Source organism: Xenopus laevis, chromosome 8L (genome assembly GCF_017654675.1).
Source record: "Xenopus laevis strain J_2021 chromosome 8L, Xenopus_laevis_v10.1, whole genome shotgun sequence".
NCBI lineage: Eukaryota > Metazoa > Chordata > Amphibia > Anura > Pipidae > Xenopus > Xenopus laevis.
Genome location: NC_054385.1, coordinates 50,816,687 through 50,836,423, shown reverse-complemented (window position 1 = coordinate 50,836,423; position 19,737 = coordinate 50,816,687). Strand labels below are relative to the sequence as shown.

Below are 19,737 nucleotides of genomic sequence, written 5' to 3'. Positions count from 1 at the left end.
GTACAAGGTACTGTTTTATTATTGTAGAGAAAAAGGAAATCATAATTAAAATTAATTATTTATTTGGATTATTTGGATAAAATGGAGACTATGGAAGACGACCCTCTCCCGTAATTCAGAGCTGTCTAGATCATTGGTTTCTGGATAACAGATCTTATACCCTTATTGTGTTCTAAATCCATTATTGATCAGTATATTATAGCTATGCTAAAAAGATGTCGAAATCGTGGAAATGATGACTGAAGTAACACTTCAATTACATATGTCTTATTGAGTCTTATTGAGTGTCCATGCAAAGAAAAATTACATACAGCTGCACAGAGAATTCTGTTTATAAATTACAAAAGATGATTCCACATTAAGGAATTAATCACTAGAGAGGGCTTAGGAAAACTAATGAGAAAACCTGGCAAGTATGTATGGCACAATATCTGTCTAGCTGAAACATCTCTAAGTACAAGTCATGCAAATTCTGTGGCCAGCGCATAGAAATGTTCTGTAACAGTAAAGTGCAAAACATCTGTAAATGAGCAGTTGTGCCATTAAGCGATAGAAGCTTTAGCATGTGTGCAAAAATGTAACTGAAAAAATATAAAGCTTCACCTGGGACTTCTGTTTTTAGGATGTACAATTCAGACCCCAAACAATGGTTATCCCACCAGATAATGAATCATTCTTCGGTGCTTTTGCAGAAACTGGCAATGTGTCAGCTTGAGCATAATGCACCATCCAAGGACTGCAAGTCTCAATCCAATTACACCTCCTGCTTCTTTCATAACTTTTATTTGTGTTATCATATGCTTGTGAATTTCTATAATGCTGCTTTTTACCCAGATTATAATACGTTCAACAGTTTCTTTTTTCTGTATAAAGTTTTGCAAATGGTAATATAGGTTTCTGTTTGTATAAATAGATTGGGCATGTGTCAGAGCCTTCAGTTTGCCATCTCTAGTGATTTGCGAATTTATTCGCAAATATTTCGCCGTTTCGCGCAAAATCGCCCATCACTAGCCATCTCTTGTTAGAATTGTTAGAATGGGCGGCACTCCGCTTCTGAACATCACCCAGTGCACGGTTAAGATTTGGTATAGTTTCAGGAAGAACCAGCAACACAGGGTTATTTATAATGGTGAAAAAAGTGTATTTGGTAAGGCCTGCTTTACCAAATACACTTTTTTCACCATTGTAAATAACCCTGTGTTGCTGTTTGTTCCTGAAACTATACATACATATATATATATATATATATATATATATATATATAAGGCAATGTATGGCTGGTGCACACGGTAAAAGGAATCCCATGCCTGTGTGCAGGTTTCAAAACAATAATAATATTAATAGTTAGAAAAACAAACCGCACCAACCAGGACTTAATATAAGGAAAAATTCCAAAGTTTATTTTCAATGTTTCGGCTCTGTGGCTCGAGCCGTCTTTTACTCCTGAAGACGGCTCGAGCCACAGAGCCGAAACGTTGAAAATAAACTTTGGAATTTTTTCCTTATACTAAGTCCTGGTTGGTGCGGTTTGTTTTTCTAACTATTAATATATATATATATATATATATATATATATATATATATATATATATATATATATATCTCCAAGGCTAGGGATGTAGCCGAAACGTTATATTTAATCATATTTAATAAAATACTATTGTTCTTTTAAGCCCTGGGAGTGCGGACCTTCTTGTAGTATATATATATATATATATATATATATATATATATATATATATATATATATATATATATATATATATATATATATATATACACTGTGCAGTTATGAGACCTGTTATCTAAGACTAAGATGGTTGGGGTATTTCCATAATTTAGATCTCCATACCTTAAGTCTACATACAATCATTTAAACATGAAATAAACCCAATTGGATTGTTTTTCCTACAATAAGGATTCATTATATCCTAGTTAGGGTCAAGAGCAAGAAAACAAAAAAAAAGTTATTGTGGGAAAAAAGGAGTATGGGAGATGTTAATTCAGAACTTTCTGGACAGAAACAGAAATCAGATTCTGTACCTGTAAATGCACAAAATAAGTGCAAAACAATGTCTATCAAAGAATATACCAGTATACCAGTAGACACAACAGCAATGGGTGTGTATGGGGAGAAGTGTGCGGTGAGTATCCATAGGTTGGCAGTAAATGTATTGCTTTGCATGCTCTATAGTATAGCAGGGCTACAAAGCTAGCTATGATGAGAAAAGCTTTCATTAAAAGATTTTCCATTTGGCAATAAGTGTAAAAATGAGAAAAAACAGCAAAAGACCTTCTATTCAAATCCTTGCTAAACTTAACTTTGTGGTATGCCATAATTTGCTGGAGTTATAAAGGATAATTGGATTTCGGTGAATGAAAACCCCACTGAAGCCTAGACCCTCCTGCAAACCCCACCTGCCTTTAAGTGTAGATACTCATAATCATTAACTTTATGTGGGAATTATTTCTAATAGACAAATGAAATAAATCAATAAAATTTTTTGGTTTGGCATTGTATTATGTTCAAACACAGCACAAATAATTTTGCAACCTGTTCTCATTCATAGATATTCCAGATCATGTACCCTAACTAGGTATTCTCCAACTGTACAGTAAGGTTAAGAATGAAAACAGAAGCATTTTTTAAGGATAGCATTTATATTTTTCTATAGTCGTCTGTGTACCAGCTGACTATTCTGCACCAAAGACCCTAAATTAGTTCCACAGGTTTTTTCGTTTACAAAAACACCAGATGTAGATATTTAATTTGTGTGCTTTACATAATATGTCTTATTAGCGAAAAACCATATACATTATTAAGATAGTGGCAATAACAAGATAAGGGAAGAACCAAAAACCAATGAACCAAATAAACAGTCATACAAAGGATCAGAAAGAAATAAAGAATAACTGCAATGGAGGACAATTTTCTATACAAACTTGAATATATCCAGCATTAGAAGATTTTTGGTTTGATATGTGTAGCCAGCTCAGGTGGTGTTTCATTTTACAAATATAAAAATAATATTATTCTGCGCAATACCAAACCAAAGGAATAAGCTGTTGTCTTAACAACTCCTAGGACCTTATTTATCAAAGTTCAGATGTGTGTCATTTTTGAGGTTTTCTCTACTTTGAATAAACTTATAATTTAAAAAACGAATGTTGCCTTATTTATGAAAAAAATCTAAATATATAAAGTTCGAATGCATAAAATATTTTAGAAAAACTTGAATTCCTCTAGAAAATTGATTTTACAAGCTGAAAACAGTTTTTCTTGATTTGAAGTTATAATTCCATTTTGTGAGTTTTAGTGCAAAAAAAACCCCTTTAAATCTTGTAAAAACCCACATTCAAAAGGTGATAAATTAGCCTCTTAGGGGCACATTTACTTAGGGTCGAATATTCAAAGGATTTTAATCCATCGATCTAACAATTTCCCTTTGATCAGAAATTTGTTAGAAAGCCTATGGGGACCTTCCCCATAGGTAGGTTTTAGTTGGCGAAGTAGGGGGTCGAAGTTTTTTTAAAGAGACAGTACTTCGACTATCGAATGGTGGAATAGTCGAACGATTTTTAGTTCGAATCGTTTGATTCGAAGTTGTAGTCGAAGGTCGAAGTAGCCAATTCGATGGTCGAAGTAGCCAAAAAAAACTTTCGAAATTCGAAGTATTTTTTCTTCTATTCATTCACTCGAGCTAAGTAAATGTGCCCCTAAGTGTTACATTTATTGCAGGTCACTCAACTTCCAGGTGTGGATCTTGCTTGATATAATTGTACCTACTGTAACATCCTGCAAATTATGAAAACTCTTGACTTTGTATCTTGAGGAAATATATCTGCTTCTGTCTTTCTTCTAAAGAACACCCACTCTATCATCTTTGTAATGGGTGGAATAAAGTGTTCTACACCTCTCCCATTAGCGTTTAGATCTCCTTGATTCTTGAATTTTAAAAATGTGAGTGATGTGGCATAAACTGAAACTGCCCTAACCCGACTAACTAATGCCCTTTTAACAGCTGAAGCCAACAATCACTTCTCACTACTAATACTGCTTGATCTCTCCGCTGCATTTGACACTATGGACCATCCTCTTCTTCTCCAGTCTCTCAATTCACTTGGCCTTCGTGACATGGCCCTGTCCTGGTTCTCTTCTTTCCTCACTAATCATTCCTTCAGTGTCTTCTACAATGGAGTAGCATCTTCTCCCCTTCCTCTTTCTGTTGGGGTAACTCAAGGCTCTGTCCTGTGCCCCTTATTATTCTCCCTCTATACTTCCTTTCTCAGCAAACTCATATGGTTTACACTACCACCTCTATGCTGATGACACTCAGATCTATCTCTCCTCTCCTGATCTCAACCCAGAACTCCTAACTCAAGTCTCTTCCTGCCTGTCCGCTATCTCTACTTGGATGTCGCAATGCTACCTTAAATTAAACCTCTCTAAAACGGAAATGGTTTTCTTCCCTCCAACCAACACCATTAACATCCCGGAAGTATCCATCATAGCTAACAATTTCACTATCACCCCATCTCCCCAGGCCCGGTGCCTTGGGGTTATCCTAGATTCTATCCTGTCCTTCACTCCTCATATCCAGTCACTTATTGAATCTTGTCACTTCCACCTAAGGAACATATCCAAAATGTGATAATTTATCACCCAAGATGCTGCCAAAATTGTTATTCACTCTCTCGTCATATCACGTCTAGACTACTGTAACTCTCTTTTAATTGGCCTTCCCCTCCAGAGACTGTCAGCTCTCCAGTCAGTGGCGTAACTACCGGGGGAGCAGGAGGTGCAGTTGCACCATGGCCCTCTCCCCCTCAGGGCCCGCCGGAGCCACTGACTTTTTTTGGTTTTTTTTTGCCTTTTTATTTTGTGCTGGCTGGGCAGGCTCTTTTTTTGTGCTGGCTGGGCCTTTGAAGTGGAAGTGTCCGGGCGAGGGAAAGGAAGCCCCGCCTGCTGCAGTCTGTGTCTGCAGAAACAGGAGGCCCGGAAGAGGATCAGAGCATCGCGTTGACGCGCTGCTTCCACATAATCCAGGGGTGCAGGCTGTGTTGGGCAGTATGGCCCCTTTCTGTCAGTGAGCCGCAGACTTCGTAGAGGAGAGCGGGATGTAGGGTACACGCATGTTCTTTTCACTGCACCTCCCCCGATGGTGCAGTGGCCCTAACAGGCAATGTCAGTGAAGATGCACAAATCTGGGTATGCCGGTGCTGCTAGGGGTCGCCTTGTCATATTAGCCTGTGGATTTTTGCTACTCCTGCCTTCCAGATCCCCATTCCCCAGCTGCATCTCTATGAATCCAACTGCACTTCTGCTATTTACTCCCTGCCCATAGCTTTTCCCAACTGCGCCCTGAGAATCCCAGTCCTATTGTAGTCCTGGTACCTTGTAAATCATTTCTCTTCTGTACTCCTTGAACCCCCCCACCCCCATAACCCTCAACTGGCCGATAATTCACGTTTGTCCAAATTTTCATATGAAGCCCTGGTAGTCGCCCTGTGAATCTGCAGCCCTGGTTTATTTACTGTGCAAATCCCATTCATTAGTTGCACCTTGCACACTGCATTTTCCAGCAACAGCCCTGCTACCCACACCATAAAAATCCCATTTGCATCTATATGTGGGATAGCAGGTATAGTAGGGAGAGATGGTGCCTATAGTAACAGTGGGATAATAGTCTCTGGGAAGGGAGTGTGACTGTGGGATAGCAGGTATAGTAGGGAGAGATAGTGCCTATAGTAACAGTGGGATAATAGTCTCTGGGAAGGGAGTGTGACTGTGGGATAGCAGGTATAGTAGGAAGAGATGGTGCCTATAGTAACAGTGGATAATAGTCTCTGGGAAGGGAGTGTGACTGTGGGATAGCAGGTATAGTGGGGAGAGATGGTGCCTATAGTAACAGTGGGATAATAGTCTCTGGGAAGGGAGTGTGACTTTAGGATAGCAGATATAGTAGGGAGAGATGGTGCCTATAGTAACAGTGGGATAATAGTCTCTGGGAAGGGAGTGTAACTGTGGGATAGCAGGTATAGTAGGGAGAGATGGTGTCTATAGTAACAGTGGATAATAGTCTCTGGGAAGGGAGTTTGACTGTGGGATAGCAGGTATAGTAGGGAGAGATGGTGCCTATAGTAACAGTGGGATAATAGTCTCTGGGAAGGGAGTGTGACTGTGGGATAGCAGGTGTAGTAGGGAGAGATGGTGCCTATAGTAACAGTGGGATAATAGTCTCAGGGATGCTAATCCTCGCCCTACTACTTGCTCTCCCAACCCAGTAATGCTGTATTCCAGCCCAATGCGTGGGGGGGGTAGGGGGGCCCAGTTTTAAATTTCCGTACCAGGGCCCTTAGGGGTCTAGTTACGCCACTGTCTCCAGTCCATAATGAACACTGCTGCGAGGCTCATAAAGCTTGGCAACTGCTCCTCCTCTGCTACAACACTCTGCCAATCCCTGCATTGGCTTCCACTACCTTTCAGAATAAAATTCAAATTAATGACCCTGACATTTAAAACACTTCATAACTTTGCCCTACCCTACATCTCTGATCTCATCTCTATATACTCACCCAACCGCTTGCTACACTCAGGGCAGCCATCGGGGGGGGACAGGGGGGAGACTTGTAGGGGGCCCGAGGGTAAGGGGGCCCAGCCATGCCACACTTACTTGATTAGCCAGGCCCCCCGTCTTTCTGAGAGCTGCTGACTTCGGGAAGGCATGGATGTTTAAAAGGCCCTGGCCACCAATTTTCTTATAATGTGGGGGGGCACCAATTTTTTTTCTCATGTGGGGTCCTAGCCACCAATATTTTTTAATGGGGGGCCCTGACCACAAATGTTTTTTCATGGGGGGCCCTGACCACCAATATCTTTTTATTTTTTATTAACACGTGGGAACCCTAGCCACCAATATTTTTTTATTTTTTTACTGTGTGGTGGGGGGCAGACCTGTGGGGTGGGGAGGGCGGACCTGTAGGTGGGGCTTGTGGTGGGCGCAGCCCAGGGGGCCCAGGGAGTTTTATCGTATGGGGCCCTGCGATTTCTGATGGCGGTCCTCGCTACACTCCTGTCTGTCCTGTCTTTAAAAATCAGAAATCATATAACTATGAATGTGTTTTTTTCAGCCTATTAAGTCATCATGATATCCATATATAAATCCTATGTCAAAATTATGGAATATATGGAATATGTATATTTTGAATGTGTTCCTGCTAATGAGTCTTTCCATAAAAAGAAAAAAGATTCATCCTACGCACTAAATGTGTTGCCTGTCTGAAAAAAATACATTTAAGATGTGACTACACATTTATATATGTATCAGCTGGAATTAGATGCAGTTATAAAATAGAAATATAATTATAAAGAAACAACATTCTAAAAGGGACACCGATTAGCTAGAATTTGCTGAGAATGCCACACCGAGTCAAAATGAATAAAAGAGTAGTTGAATTGGTAGAATTCCTACGCATCATTATTAGAATGGTTAATTGAATGCTCATGAAATTCTACTGGATTCGTTTTTTTATTATCCTCTTATTGCTTGAAAGACTTTTGATATTTAAACTACCTTTCCAAAAGCATTTCTGATGTAATTAAATATTTCCTTTGTATTTTTAATTATTTTGAGTGTGTTTCTTTGGGACATTAGATCTTTATGCCTGACTGTTTTGTGAATCCATGATCTAGCTTTATTTGGACAAACAAAACAAAAAAGGACAGATAAGCAAAGGAACTCATGCATTTCAATGGACTGAATGCCCTGTTTAAATGTGCTTCCTATGCAGGAATGTAAGCCAAAGAAGTGGCGAAGCTTGATTATTCAGAAGGGAAATAGTCTATTGATACAAGACGTTCAAAAAGAAGATGGGGGAAACTATACTTGTGAACTTAAATATGAAGGCAGATTAATCAGACGGACAATTCAATTAAAAGTAACAGGTAAGACATGTTACAAGCAACAAGCACGTTTGTGTGTATTCATTAGGGATGCACCGAATCCACTATTTTGGATCCGGCCAAACCCACGAATCCTTCGCAAAGGATTCGGCCAAATACCAAATTGCTGCAAATTAGGATTCGGATTCGGTTCGGCCGCGCAGAAGGATTCGGCCGAATCCTGGATTCGGTGCATCCCTAGTATTCATGTTTTTAGTAAAAGAATTGGAAGATTATAGATATGTTTGTGTAATTCCAAAAGGAGTATATTGTCTTGATCTTGGATGCATTTCTATCTAGTAAGGAAACTTTTTTTTGTAAACAATTAATTGTATTAATTGGCAGATTTATCAAGGGTCGAAGTGAAAATATGAAGTTAAAAAATTCAAATTTTGTGCTATTTTTATGCTTTGTGTACTTTGACTAGGGAATAGTCCAAATTTGAATATCAAATGTTGCTGTTTTAGCCTATGGGAGGACCTCCTAGAACCTATATGGAGTCAATTGGTGGACTTTGAAAAATCTATTTTTTTTCGATTTTGATTAGAATGATCAAATATAGCCTATTCACCTGCAAAAAAAAAAAACTTTGATTTTTTTTAATACATTTTGTAATTAATGGGAGTTCGAAAAAACTCTGTTTACTTGGAAAATCGACCCTTGATAAAACTGCCCCTAAATGTATAAATGAATATTTCCAATGTGAAAATCAAAATAAGATTTTTGAGGAACTGCACATTTTAATAATTGCAGCAATTACATTTATTTGTCACAGTGTGGATTTACAAAAGGTTTAATATCAGAGCAGTGCTATCTGTTATGGCATGAGTGAGACCCCGAAAAGACTAAACAAATGCTAGAATGGAATAATCTCATAGTCAAAACCCCTTTCACAAGAACAATGGTCAGAAATATTCACTGAAACAAGGAATGTGATAATCAAGCAACACTAATAATGTGATAATCAAGCAACACGTAATCTGTAAATGGGCCCCACAAAGCATTACCACCTGTTGGTGGTTCCACCCAGCAGTCATGAATGTTTGGGATAAGTCTTTTGATTTGATATCACAATTATTACAAAGTACTATTGTCACTGGGTGCATGTAAGTTCAGTTGCCAGGCAGATTTGCAATGGAAAATGTGTTCTTTATTTTTTAAGCAAATTCAGAAAACAATGTATGTGCAAAGGTGCCGTATACACCAACAGGGGGTCAGCAGTAACCCTGCAAGCACACACTTGAAGCTCCAGAACTACACCTCACAAAGGCTTAACACAGACTCCCAATGAATTCAGTCTGCAGCCTTTTATACGTAGCTTCTAAACTGCTCTATGCTGACACTGTGTAAATATCCATTAAGAGAGGCCGCCCACCCCTTTAGGAAGTGGTTTCTCTAGGAGCTCTAGGTAAGTGCTTCATGAAACTTCGTACAATCAATTGCACTATTATATATACAGTATATTATATATAAAAGTAAAGCTTTCCATGCACACTCAATATATAATTGTTTTAGCACAGCTGAGTCACATGCTTCAAACAAAGTAGGCCTCAGTTTGTTAATCAAAACTAATTTCCACAGTGCTGAGCAAAGCATACTGAGGTAGGCAATTTAAAAATGGTAATATTCTTATGATGATTATTTGTCCAGGGTGTATCTTACCAAACGAAGAACATGAAAAAGGCATCTGTCAATGCAGATGTTTTTCTGATCATCCATTAGTGAGATATTATGACCTACTCTACCTGAATGCTACTTGGGAAGCATTTATATGTAAAATGAAAAAGATGTAGATGAGCGATTGAATTCTTTCTAGTTCTACCACCTTTTGCAATTTATAAATAGCAATGTAAATTACATTCCTATTTTGTTTATCTTGTAATCAGCTGTGACCACTACTCCTAACTTAACTTGAACCATTGCTGTTAATCTGTTATTTCAGGGTTTCTTAACCTTATCTAGGGGACCCAAACAAAATAGGGGGAATAAGCTTGGGGAACCAAAAATAAGTTTGGTACCAGTTACTTGTAATTATGTGCCTCGTTTGAACTGCTATTTTCCATTTGTAGGGAAGCATGGGCACCAGTCTAAACAGTATGGTAGTCCACTATTTGGTTCCACCCTAAAGGTTTAAAACCCTGTGTTACCTAAGGAATAGGATACCCTCTTGTTTCATATCTTTAATTTTTTTTATGATGCGGATTGCTATATACCATATTGACTGCAGTAGATCTATGTATTTTATACAAACACTCACATCAGAGCAGTCCATATTTCTCCCTTTTTCCCAGATTCCAGAATCTGCAAAATGTTCTACTGCAGTTTTTATAGTTGATAATGTTGCCATTGGCTAGCTGTCAATATAAATGTTACTCAAATTCAGTCTTTGCAAAACAGTCGACAAACTGATTGATTGATTGTAAGGTCAGTTGATGCAGGTAAAATAATCATCAAGGCATGTACTGTATTGTCGAAACAAATTCATGTGGAGATGGTTGAGGGAAGGGCGATGTAAAATCTCATAAAGAGACATTGGTATTGAGGTAAATTCCTTTCAGATAATGACTGCCCAATTTACTAACATGTACATTTATATTTTTTTCACAAATCTCAAAAAATGTGTGGTGTTCCTGTTCTTTAAAAGCTCTAAAAATTGTACATTTATTAAGTTTAAAAACCACGAAAACCGCTAATACAAAAATTTGCCAGGTAAAAGTTGTCAAGGTCCTATAGAAGTCAACAGGAGCTCTGCTATTGGATCCTATTGGACCATTTTAAATCAATTCGGATTTATGATATTTGTGGTTTTACAGAAAGTGAGTTCAGTCATGATTTCATAAACCTCTAAAACCACTACATTTCAACGAAATAGTTCTCCACGTAAGTACTAGCAGCTCCCAGTGTTTTAAACATTATATTGCAACAAAATATATGTATAATTGCAAGATTGGCTACTGACTACAAGACAAGATATTTTAGTTTGGTTTCTCTGTTATAATATATGCCAAAATAGTACCAAAGGATGCCAATTTGTCTTTACACTACAAAAACTGGTTAAAGTTTTCAGCAAGGGTTCATCCAATGCTCCTTACAGAAAAAGCTTAATGTGTATCCATTCCTTAATTAAATCCAACTGGACTGCTGAAACTTTCACTTTGATTCTACACACTAGTGCAAAGGCTCATTTACCTATCCCCACAGATTTGCGTCATTATAAATCCCTTAGCAAGCTACTTATTCCCGACCAAATAAATGTACAGTATGCTCTAAATATTCATTGTTCTTAACAATGCAGATTCGTCCTAGATAATTCTGGCCATACTGTATCTGCATTACCACTCATTTCATCTTTACAGAACTAAACCCCCTGCTAAAGTGTTACCCCAGAATTGTGTCCCTTGTAGGATTACTGACCGTACATGAAGAGTGAGCGCAGCAGAGCTCACGGGCGCCATCTTTGGTGCTTCGGTAATCCTTTTAAAGTAAGTGCCGTATTGGCGCATGCGCAGTTGGAGCATTCTTCCATTTCACGACAACTGCGCATGTGCCGGAAGCGACGGAAATTGGCAAAGGGAAGGAGGAAGACATGAAGCATCAGAAGATGGCGCCTGTGAGCTCCGCTGCACTCACTCTGCATGTACGGCCAGTAATCCTACAGGGGACACAATTCTGGGGTAACACTTAGCAGGGTGGAGGGAGGGAGGGGGGCCAGTGGGGACTTATCATCATGGGGGGGTTTAGTTCTCCTTTAAGTTAATATTTAGTATGTTATAGAATGGCCAATTATAGCCAATTTTTCATCGGGTCTTCATTTTTTTCTCTTATAGGGGCAAATTCACTAAAGGGCGAATTTTTGCCTGTGAACGCTTCGCCACACTTCGCACAACTTTGTAAAGTGCAAATTCGCTACATTACTCTAATTCACTAAAATGCGAAGTGGCGTCTCATTAATCTAACACTGTCAATGTTTCACTAGCGTTAATTCATCAGCGTGAGCATTTCACAGTAAACTTTCGGTAACGAGTACATATAGGTCGTATGGATGTCTTTATTAGAGATGTTGGTGAAAATGCTTGAAGTGGCCACTTTTTATTAAAAATGTTCAAGGAAACAAAATAAAGGCAAAAGAGATCCTCTAATGCCCTAGACATGAACCCACCCTAAAACAAATGTGGTTGGCCCATCAATTGGCTAAATAAAAAGGTTAAAACAATAATTTGTAATAGTTACAACTTCTAAAGACAATCCCGCTATAAAATATGAAAACAATTATTTTTCCTTTTAAGCAATGTTTCCTGCAAACCTTCAAAATGTTTACCTGCCTTTGACCCCTTATAAAATACAATAAAGTCTGGTTTCTCACATAGTAACATAATTAACACTTATGTCCCAAAAAACGTATGTGACAATTTTTCCCAAATCCTTAGGACTAATGGCACGCACAGCATTGGATACAGTAGTTGTGATTCTACACAGTGGTGGGCAGCACAAGTGGTTTCAGGCCTTTCACTGGAAGTGTATTTTTGCCGGAGTAGCTTATGCCTTATGTCTTAAGCCTAAAACTGTGAGTTGTTACAAGGATTTATGTTGGTGTTCTGTAAATATTACAAGTAAGGGATTATAGTGAAAACCCATTATCCAGATGCATAGAAGATGGAATGACATTTCCCTATGTGTGCAATTGAAATAGTTCTTCATTTATGACTAATACAATACATTCATAGCTACCTTGTACTTGGAAATAACTAAGAGGCATACTTTTTTGTGTATGGAAAAATAACCTATTGTTTTTTTTTTAGTTTGTTCAAGTAGATTTGTGTGGTTCTCCACATCACAGAAATATCCCATAACAAGAAAACCCCAGGTCCCAATTATCCCAGATCCTAGAAGTACTGTACATGATTGCTGAATGCTATGATCAGCAGTTGGGGGGACACCCCTCTTTATTATATCACCTCGTGATCAACGTTTCAGGGGGATAAACCTCCCTTCATCAGGAGGTTTATCCCCCCGAAACGTTGATCACGAGGTGATATAATAAAGAGGGGTGTCCCCCCAACTGCTGATCATAGCGTGTGTGCGGATCCGTTTCTTGTTTGCTGTTGCTAAGGGACCTGGCCGGGGTCAACGGAGAAACCAGCACCACCAACGCAGTGAGAGGAAAGGCGAGTGTGTGGTAGGAACATATAATACATGATTGCTGAATGACAGCCCAAGTTTGGGGTGTCAGAAATTAAGCTCTCCAATTGTCAACAGATGACAGCTCCAATGGCTTTTAAGGCCCCATGAGGTTATTAGAGTCTGGGACTTTTCACTAACAAATTAATTGCATATGTAATCTGGCCAGTGGCACCCAAACTTTTGCATTCACCTGTATATGGTTAGTTACCAAGAGCAGCTCTAGTGGAAAAAATGGGCTATATACAGTATATATAGTGATGTCTGCTTTAAACCATATAGGGACAAATATTTATTTTGGGATTCTTTACCACAGGAACTAAACCGAAAAATAAATATCATACCATTGCCCCAACCAGGGCCCAACCACCACCTTACCACTGTTGTAGAATCAGATGTTTGAGATACAACCATCATCTTTTAAGTAACAGAAGTGAGCATAAGGGCAGGACTACATGATGCGCTTGGACCCGACACGTCGCAATGCGACTAAACGCATGCGACGCATTGGATGTTTTCATCCGACAGTCGGATCAATGTAGTTGTAACATGCGATTTCTCCTTCACTTCCGTTTTATGTAAAACATCCGACACGTTGCATGCGTTAAGTCGCATTGCGACGTGTCGGGTCCAAGCGCATCATGTAGTCCTGCCCTAATATGTGTTTACAAAGTAGCAACAACACATATTTGTTTTATCTGCATGGTGCTGGGTTCCTTCTCAGTCACATGATCGCAGGGGTGTGCACGAATGGGTGAGTGACATGTTTTTAGCTATCTAAACATGGTGGATTTACTAAGAATATGATCTTGATAAAGGTCTTAGGAGCAGACCGAAACATTGGGCGATTTTTTAATCTAAACCAATAAATATGGAATTTTAACTTTTTGTATACAAATCCTGGTTTGCATCTTCTTTCCTTCGCTATTTGGATAATTTTGCCAGTAAAGATAGCACCCAGATATTGACCTAGTTATATATATATATATATATATATATATATATATATATATATATATATATATATATATATATATATATATATATATAGAAAAGCTGCAGGGATTGACAGCACTCCTAGGCAGAAATTCACAGCAAGTCAACGTAGTAAATAAAGTGGAGAATTTATTTGTGGTCCAACGTTTCGGCTCCACACAGGAGCCTTCGTCAGGGAAGAACAGAGCACAAGTGAAATAAAACTTATATAGGTAACAAAAATGGCGCCAAAACACCTGTATCCAGGTGCCTGTCAGTCATCATTAACTGTACATACAAATAAATACACACACACAATGCGCTGCACGAGTTTCAACCCTAAAGAAAGAGGAGAGAATCCTTACCCCAGTGTGGTCTGAAGTATAGCTGTGGAGACAATAAAAATCACGGTACAAAAGCCAGCGATCGACCCGTCCTGCTCCCTGCAAACAGTAGACCGGAGGCGCATGGAACTCCTCTGTGAGGAGCGTCGCGTACGTTGCTAAGCAACCCAGACGGCTCTGCACGTAGCCCAGCGCGCAGCCGATGGCAACCTTCTAAGGTACCAAAGACTGCAGCGCTTACAGGGCTTTGAAGGTGAGGGGCACCGCGGAGTGGGGGAGCCATTGAAACCAACAGCTCCCCACTTCCGCAATATAGCCCAAATACCCGAATGCAGGCGATCGTCTGTGCGTGAGCCACTCTATGAGGGGCGTTGCAAGCGTTGCTAGGCAACCCGTGAAAGGCTGTGTGTAACGCAGCAGGCAGCCGATAGCAACCCTAAAAGGGATGAAAAGCTGCGAGGCCAGCGAAGTGGGGGGCGCCGCGGGGTGGTGAGCCTCTGAAACCAGCCGCTCCACCACACCGCAAATAAGCCCGGTTCACTTAATAAAGGCCAAAACAAAAGGGAAACTACTTGCAGGGTAGGGTGTCGATCTGGGGTATATAACCCAATCAAATTGCTAATGTCCCACTCCGTTCAGCAAGACCACACATGGGGAAAATAGAAAGGGAGTGCAGCAGAGTGGGTGTAACAAGAAAAAGTGTACTGTTCAAAAGTCTATTCAGGGCCTCTGGAAGGACGACAAGAATGGCATTAACAGACAATAAAAAACAATAGATTAGTCCATCACACAAAGGTGAAGATAAGGTGAGAGAAGCATATATAATCAGAGAAAGCAGCCGAGGGGCAAGGTTTCATTCAATCCACGGGGGGTAACCGTATCAAGCCTTAGGATCCAACGTGACTCTCTCCTCAGAAGGGCTTGATCTCTATTGCCTCCCCTTATTAGCGGTGGTTGGTGGTCGATAGCCATGCATCTGAAGGTCGGAAGTGTATGCCCCTTGGAGAGAAAGTGTTTAGCCACAGGCTGGAGTGCCTTGCCCTCCCTGAGTGCCTTACTGATTGCGGAGCGATGGTTAGCGATTCTTTCTCTTAGGGTGGTACAGGTTTTACCCACATAATACAGTCCGCAGGGACAGGTAATGATGTAAACCAGGTAAGTAGAGGTGCAACTTAGTCTATACCTAATTTTGAAGCGTTTGCCAGTATGAGGGTGAGGGAAGTCCGGCCCACTCAGCAGACATCTGCAGGTCACACAGTTGGGGCATTTGTAGCAACCCAATTTCTGATTAGCAGTTAACCAGTTGGAGTTTTTTCGGTCGTGTTCTTTGAAGTCGGTGCGTACCAGCAGATCTTTCAAACTTTTTCCTTTCCTGTAGCCCAACATAGGTTTTGGGGCAGCATGGAAGGAGAGTGATTCATCCATGTGCAACATGGGCCAGTTCGTTTTGATGCTGGATGATACTTGCCGAGAGATAGAAGAAAAAGTGGTAGTAAAAATTAAAGGCATTACTGTGTTTTTCTTTTTGTTCACCTTAGTCAATGCATCCGTCTGTGAGTGTTGCAGGGCTCTATTCAATTGGCTTCGCAGGAGGTCATCCGAGTACCCTCTTTCTTGGAAGCGAGTAAACATTTCTTTAAGTTGTGTTTCTGCCGTTGATTCTGTGCTGTTATTACGTATCACTCTGAGAAATTGTGAGTATGGAATTCCTCTAATTGTAGAGGGCGGATGGTGACTGGCCGCATGGAGAATTGAATTCCTGTCTGTGGGTTTCCTATATAACCTGGTTTCTAAGCTGGATTCCAGGATAAAAATGTTCAGATCCAGAAAGTCAATATTGGTCTTATCATAGTTCAGAGTGAGTTTAATAGGCGTGTTCAACTCGTTCAGATGTTTGTGGAAAGCCAAGAGCGCTGGTTCGGTGTCAGTCCAAATGAAAAACAGATCATCTATGTAGCGAAGGTATAGTAACACAGAATGTCCCAAGAGTGGAGTTATATGGGCATCCTCGAAGTCCATATATCAAAATTGGGAATCCACCTCTGATTTACATCTGGTGAAGCCTCAGGTACTCGCCCCAGTTCACAGGCGACACATATATCAAAATTCCTTGTATCCAAAAGATAGCTGTCCCAAAGGCTTACTTTTCAGTAAAAAATTTCTTTATTTAAATTATCATTAAAAATATTTGGTTACATTCAGTCCCCCCAGGCCCACCTTACGCGTTTCGCACCTTCCGGCGCTTATAGGTGTATCTGTAGACCACACAACCTCTGCGGGATTTATACCCTATCAGTCCCTCCCACTTTGTTTAAAACCAATCAAAATCTTTGAGGGATTAACCCTATTGTGTTAATTACTCTTCAACCATGTCCATATGGGGTTTAATTTCTTAATATTTTTCTTGCGTGAATATTTATAAATCCAATTGTTAAGTATATATAATAGTCACTATTTATAAATTCAATCCTTAGGTATGTATAATAGTATATTTCACAGAATTAGTATAATAACCAAACATCAGTACCACTCACTTCCTTTGCATTTGTTGTTCCTAGACCGTCAATTGCTCCCTTTTTAATCTAGATAACAGTATTAGCCTTTTCACGTATAGCAAGTAACATCAAATTCATGATTAAGTCCTAAGGGCAAGCGCGTGCTCAGATGGAATATCCAGAATACTTCTCTCCTCTCCAAGAGGCTCAACTGATCTCCTCCTCTTTCCCCAAATCTGACTCTCTCTATCCCCTGAATACTAAAAGATTCTAGGGAGTTTCCATTACATGTATTAAAGTGCTTAGTGACATTGCTCTTTTCAGCCATTCGCGGGTTCTTTATCTGACTCAAATGTTCCCTGGCTCTTTCCTTCAGTTTCCTAGTCGTACAGCCTACATATTGTATTTGGCATTTAAGGCAAGTTATCAAATATATTACATAGGTAGTATTGCAATTAATATAGCCCTTAATGTCAAACTCCCTCCCTGTTACCGTTGATTTAAATTTCTTTGATACCACATGATAAAGGCATTCAAGCAATCCGGTATCACTTAAATAAATACAGTGATTATTCGGATGAACTCATACAGTTTCTGTTAGAAGCTGTCGGGTTCCTTTTGAAACATAATTATTTCACCTTTGATGCGAGCTTCTATTTACAAAAGAGAGGGACAGCGATGGGAGCGAAATTCGCTCCCTCTTTTGCTAATCTATATATGGGGTGGTGGGAGGAAACCCATATTAATGTGAAACAGAAGGAACATCTAAAACTGTATATGCGTTATATAGACGATCTCTTGTGTATATGGCAAGGGACTGAGGAGGAGTTTAGTAATTTTGTGAAGGACATCAATGAGAATGACTTAAACCTTGGTTTTACTAGTCAATTTAGCCCAAATCAGATAGAATTTTTGGATGTAAAGCTAACAGCAGAGGATCAGGTAATAAACACGAGTATTTATCGTAAACCGTGTAGTGGCAACACTCTTTTGCATGCCTCTTCCTGTCACCCAAAGAAACTAATAGAAGGAATACCGGTGGGACAGTTTCTGAGGCTCCGAAGAAACTGTTCCACGGGTAAGGATTTTGGGAACCAGGCACAGGACATGCAGCAGAGATTTGCGGAGAGAGGCTACAAACATAAAACTATACAGAAAGCTCTATTGAGGGCAAAAGGAAGTGTTAGAGAAGATCTGTTAAGTACGAAAACGAAACAAGATAAAAGCTCTAATTGGTTAGACAAAGTAGTACTTACTACTAGGTACAGTAAGCAATTTTTTGAAATTTCGAGGATTGTTAAGAAATTTTTACCTATTCTCTATGGGGATGAGCACTTTTTCAGAGTGTTGAATCCAGGGATTAATGTGATTCCCAAGCGAGCCCACACTCTGAAAGATATGTTATCACCTAGTCATTTCAAAAAGAGAGACCAGGGACGAGATCTGGGGCCACTTACATCAATTGGGAACTATAGGTGTGGGAGTCAGAGATGCATAACGTGTAGGCACATGAAAGTATCAAAGAAATTTAAATCAACGGTAACAGGGAGGGAGTTTGACATTAAGGGCTATATTAATTGCAATACTACCTATGTAATATATTTGATAACTTGCCTTAAATGCCAAATACAATATGTAGGCTGTACGACTAGGAAACTGAAGGAAAGAGCCAGGGAACATTTGAGTCAGATAAAGAACCCGCGAATGGCTGAAAAGAGCAATGTCACTAAGCACTTTAATACATGTAATGGAAACTCCCTAGAATCTTTTAGTATTCAGGGGATAGAGAGAGTCAGATTGGGGGAAAGAGGAGGAGATCAGTTGAGCCTCTTGGAGAGGAGAGAAGTATTCTGGATATTCCATCTGAGCACGCGCTTGCCCTTAGGACTTAATCATGAATTTGATGTTACTTGCTATACGTGAAAAGGCTAATACTGTTATCTAGATTAAAAAGGGAGCAATTGACGGTCTAGGAACAACAAATGCAAAGGAAGTGAGTGGTACTGATGTTTGGTTATTATACTAATTCTGTGAAATATACTATTATACATACCTAAGGATTGAATTTATAAATAGTGACTATTATATATACTTAACAATTGGATTTATAAATATTCACGCAAGAAAAATATTAAGAAATTAAACCCCATATGGACATGGTTGAAGAGTAATTAACACAATAGGGTTAATCCCTCAAAGATTTTGATTGGTTTTAAACAAAGTGGGAGGGACTGATAGGGTATAAATCCCGCAGAGGTTGTGTGGTCTACAGATACACCTATGACTAAGCGCCGGAAGGTGCGAAACGCGTAAGGTGGGCCTGGGGGGACTGAATGTAACCAAATATTTTTAATGATAATTTAAATAAAGAAATTTTTTACTGAAAAGTAAGCCTTTGGGACAGCTATCTTTTGGATACAAGGAATTTTGACATCCTCGAAGTCCCTCATGAAGAGATTTGCATAAGATGGTGCGAGGGCACTGCCATCTGCAGGTAGAAAGAGTTCTCAAACCGAAAAAAGTTTTTTGTCAAAGTGAGCTCCAGCAGTTGTAGTAGGAATTCAATGGGTGCTGTACCGGGTGGTGAAGTAAGTAAAGCCCTCTTGCAAGATACTATACCCTGGTCATGTGGTATTATTGTATAGAGGCTCTTAACGTCCATTGTGGCTAGTAGACATTCACCGGGTATAGCCCCCAGTTCTTTCAATTTCTTGATCACATGGCCAGAGTCCTGGGTATATGAAGGCATAGTGCGAACTATGGGTTGAAGATGGTGGTCGATAAACATAGAGATAGGCTGGTA

At 39.6% G+C, this 19,737-nt stretch overlaps 1 protein-coding gene across 1 annotated transcript in view; it reads left to right on the top strand.

Moving 5' to 3' along the window:
* LOC108698434 (X-linked interleukin-1 receptor accessory protein-like 2) overlaps window positions 1-19,737 on the top strand; it is a 445,435-nt gene that overhangs the window by 243,785 nt on the left and 181,913 nt on the right. The window contains exon 5 of the mRNA XM_018229918.2: window positions 7,792-7,945. Coding sequence (XP_018085407.2) covers window positions 7,792-7,945 — 154 coding nt within the window. The remainder of the gene's footprint in view (window positions 1-7,791; window positions 7,946-19,737) is intronic.